Source organism: Diabrotica undecimpunctata, chromosome 2, assembly GCF_040954645.1.
Source record: "Diabrotica undecimpunctata isolate CICGRU chromosome 2, icDiaUnde3, whole genome shotgun sequence".
Taxonomy (NCBI): domain Eukaryota; kingdom Metazoa; phylum Arthropoda; class Insecta; order Coleoptera; family Chrysomelidae; genus Diabrotica; species Diabrotica undecimpunctata.
The window spans coordinates 16,937,506-16,942,228 of record NC_092804.1 but is presented as its reverse complement, the minus strand read 5'-3'; the positions used below and the strand labels follow the sequence as shown (position 1 = coordinate 16,942,228).

Sequence of the window (4,723 nt, the reverse complement as noted above, 5' to 3'; positions counted from 1 at the left end):
AACAAATCAGCTAGAAAACGGATATGTCATGCAAGAAGGACTTGCATGGCCTAGATGTAAAGATACTTTAATGTAGGTAACTGGTTAACTTAGCAAATGACATTGGCATTGGAGTTAAAGATTGGACAATATAAAAGTTGCCTGATACAGGGGAATGGAGGATTGTTCTAAAGAAGGCTTGAGTTTACAATGAGCTGTAATTTAGTTGACAATTATCTGTAGCATGTTCGAATTATATTAAAATGAAAATTTTTGTCCATTCTACCATGTTTTGTCATCTTGTTTAATTACGTATAATCTTAAAACTTATATTTTTCTCCCTGCATGTCCTATATTACAAGTAAAACCCATAGACAATAATTCCATGACTAAACCAAGTGAACCTTCTACATATTTAACAGGAAACATCTAATGTTCCGACCTGAAAATTTAAGTAGGCACGATGACCGAAAGGCCATCTATAAATAAAGGAAAATTGACCACTGGATGACTGGAAATAGGCCAAAATAGGAACTGAAGAAGAATATTCTAGAATATTTTAGGTTATAATGTCAAAAATTAAAACAAAATGAAATCGTAGCAAAATAATTTTGATATTTTTTACGTCGAACAATGAGTAAACACATGTATTCAACAGCGAATCTGTCCGATAAGGAACTTAAAGAGCAAGGAAATCGACTTTTCAATCTAAGAAAGTATGAAGAAGCTGTTAACTGTTACACGAAAGCTATAATAAAAAATCCAAGTGTTGCCCATTATTTCACCAACAGAGCTCTTTGTTATCTTAAATTATTAGAATGGGATCAAGCTTGCGTAGATTGCCGAAGAGCGCTGGACATGGATTCGAATTTGGTAAAAGCTCACTTTTTCCTTGGACAAGCATTACTAGAAAGTGATAATTATGATGAAGCAATTAAACATTTACAACGAGCAAATGACTTAGCTAGAGAACAAAAATTAAACTTTGGTGATGATATTGCTTCTCAGTTAAGAGCAGCTAGAAAGAAAAGGTATTCATCATCTTAGGTTAAGGATAGTTTTCACTTGTTGAATTTGTCTGGAGAACAGAATTGCAAAATCGGAATATTTGTAGATTTTTACAGGTGTTTTAATTGGTATATTTCTTTCAGATGATTTTTATTCTTGAAGTACATGTTTTGTAATTACTATGCATAATTATTACTATCCTAATATTAATGGCTTTTGCACCAATGACCAATAGTTTCAAACCTTTTGTTTAACTTTCTATCTCCAGACATTTTAAAATTTGTTACTAATTTCTCATACTGATTGTTTTCAGATACTTTGTTTATGAGTCAAGAAATGTTCTTAACATCTATATCTACAGTTTGATCCTTATTTATTATATATTTATGCATTTTAATAAAAATCTTGGATTTGACATTTATTCTCTGAAATTTGTCTCTCAGAATCACTGATGCCATATTTATTGATCTAGTTGATCCCAGATTAGATGTTTCATTTAATACTTGTTAAATTTGAGCACCTTTTTTGCAAGACAGGTCAGAAAATGTTAATATCTTACTTGTACACATGATTAATGTTTATAAATGGCAGCTAATCTGAAAAGCTTAACGTAGGTAGCGCTTGTGTAGTTGGAGGTCATGTCAACTCTTCAAATCAATTTACTTGTAAGTAAATATTGCGTTTATTTGGCTGTGTGAATTTAATTTGAGAAAATAAAATGCCTCAATGTTGTGTTGTGCCTTTGTGCTCATCGAGAACATAAGGACACGGATTTCCTAAAGATATTCTGATGAGAAAAAAGTGGATTCTAGCAATAAGAAGGGATAAATATGTGCTGACAATAAATGCACATATTTGTTAAAATACTTATGTTTTTCTGGAATATTTAGTTGCAGCCGTATTTACTAAGAATTTAACAGGAAAAACCCTGTAGTTGGCTGTATGCCATAGGTATAACATATTAAAATGAAGTAAAGACTTCTGTTGTATGTTTTTATATTAAATTAATTTAATATACTAACATACAAAAGAAGTCACCACTGTTACGTTACATGACTGTATTAGCTCAAACCCAAATTTCACTATAAAACTCAGATGAACATATATATTTTTATTTTGGTCTGAGCTATAGAAATAAAACATTAAGAAGATGATTAATATAGTTTAACTTTCGATAAGGGCTTCCTTTTTTCCAGTAACTTTGTCATCACTTCCCCTTAATTCATTTTTTAACGCACAAACAGTCCAAGATCCATTTTTTTCTGCCGTAATTTATTATTTATTAAATCGTAAACAAAAGCACCATATACAAACTTCACGAACTGTCATAACGTTGACCATAGATAAATAATATTATATGACGTTGACTCCCAACTACACTAGCACCGCCAAGCAGGAGCAACGGCATACAAAGCTGCCATTATTCAGTATTAATATTTTTTGTTTTTCATTTTTAGATTTTCATTACAAGAGGAAAAGCGCATAGCACAAGAAATTGAACTACAGTCATATTTAAATAAATTAGTAGAAAAAGACAGAGAATCAAGGATTCAAGAAATAAAAGCAGAAGAGGGAGACAATGAAAGTGCCAGAGAAAAGATTGAACATATTCAGGAATCATGTGATAATTATATAAATGATCTTAACCAATTATTTGTTAAAGTTGATGATAGACGGAGGAAAAGGGAAGTTCCAGATTATTTGTGTGGTAAAATTAGTTTTGAAATACTTCAAGAACCTGTTATAACCCCTAGTGGTATTACTTATGATAAGAAAGATTTAGAGGAACACCTACAAAGAGTGGGTCACTTTGACCCTGTGACTAGAGTTAAATTGACTCAAGATCAATTAATACCCAATTTTGCTATGAAAGAAGTTGTGGATGCTTTTTTAACTGAAAATGAATGGGCACTGGACTATTAACAGTTTTATTCATATGTAAGGGTTTAGGCTCATAATAGTTCAGAAATATTGATAAAATATATTATAGCATGAACTTACTTATTTTACTCTGTAAAACCATTATGAGCCCATTATCAAATGAAGGACTTGACCATTTAATTGACAGAGGTACAATAGAGTACCTATCATAAACTAAGTACCCCTAAGAGTTCTTTTATTTTGGAGATTGTTGTTTTTTGTATTCAAATAAATATTCTGTTTAGATTTACAGAGCTTATTAACTTTATTAATCTAACCTCCTGTACAAATATGATCATTTTCTCCATTTTTCTCTTCCTTTGGTGCCTCTTTTGATTTGTTTCAAGTATTTTTAACTTTTTTCTTTTCTTTCCACCTATTGACATCCCTATCCTCCCTAAATCCCAAACAGTTATTATTTTAAGGTTTAAATTCAAGGTTTTGTGCCTGGCTCTTCTTTTTATTACATTCAAGATGAAGTGGTACACCAATGAGGCATTAATTTGGGTTGCCACAGATTAATGCAAATGTTAATTAATTTTGTTGAGCAGTATTTATCGAATCTAGATTTGTATTATTACTGAGTACATATAACATCAAATTATTAATTTTTTACTAAACTATAAGGAATTTATAATTTCTTTTCAGGCAGAACATTAAAACATTTTATTGTCCAATACACTGGTCCATTTTGACACCTTTTTAAATGCCAATATGCTGTATCATATTCTGTTTGTGCCTAGTATCGTAACCATGTTGATCTTCGTGACTTGTATAAAGATTGGTATTCCTCTTCATGAATCGAAGGTTTTCTAGAATGTACTGTGCTGGTACAGTTACAGTAAGAATTCCCAATCTTTCATAAGCCTGACAGTAGTCTTCCCTAAATCCCAATGCAGCAAGGACCCTCACTGCCCTTCTCTGCTGCATGACCCCAGACAAGGATAGAGTTTGAAAGATGTGAGTAGAATATGGATTGATACATAGTATATATAGTTTCCAGTAAGACGCATTTTGAAAGATTTCTCAAAATAAAGAAACTTATTTAGTTTTTTTGCCTAAGTTATTAATATGTGGGCCCCACTGTAATTTTGGGTAAAAAAATAACTCCTAAAAATTCAATCTCGTTAACTCCAGCATTCATATCACCCACATCTCTCATTGTGAAAATCTCTTGTTTCGTTTTATTGTTGTTCAGAACCAACCTATTTGTAGCAAACCATTGCTCAGCCATCTGCTGTGCCACCATAGAACCCTCCAGCACATCTTCAATATTATCAGCTCCAAAGGCCACCATAGTGTCATCTGCAAAGACTGATATTTATATTTAGCGACTGGTGACTATCATGAAGAGATATGAGGTGAGCCCTTTGAGAAGTGGTTCTTTTCGGTATTACAGAAACTAGACAAAAAAAGGAGAGTCGAAAAAAAATGCTGACAACTGTTGAAGACGATTGATTCACTTATAAAAGTCAAGTTTTTGACTATTGTGAATAAACATAAAAAAGAATATACTAAGTATATATATATATATATATATATATATATATATATATATATATATATATATATATATATATATATATATATATATATATTGCAGATAAAATGGATAAAGAAAAAAATCAAATAGTATTGAGGCTTCCTCCATATCACTGTGAGCGCAATCCAATTGAGTTAATTTGGGCGGACTTAAAAAATTATATTGGAGAGAATAATACTACTTTTAAATTTTCAGATTTGAAAGATCTTTTTAATGAAGGAATCGTCAGTATTACATCTACAAAATGGCAAAACTGTATATAGCATGTTCAGC

General features: G+C 31.2%; 1 protein-coding gene across 1 annotated transcript; it reads left to right on the top strand.

Moving 5' to 3' along the window:
* Window positions 1-525: 525 nt before the first annotated feature.
* STUB1 (STIP1 homology and U-box containing protein 1) lies at window positions 526-3,157 on the top strand. Its single transcript, XM_072522385.1, has 2 exons — window positions 526-1,010; window positions 2,445-3,157. The coding sequence occupies exons 1-2, from the start codon at window positions 613-615 to the stop codon at window positions 2,908-2,910; spliced, it is 864 nt and encodes a 287-aa protein (XP_072378486.1). The 5' UTR covers window positions 526-612; the 3' UTR covers window positions 2,911-3,157.
* The last annotated feature ends 1,566 nt before the right edge of the window (window positions 3,158-4,723 follow it).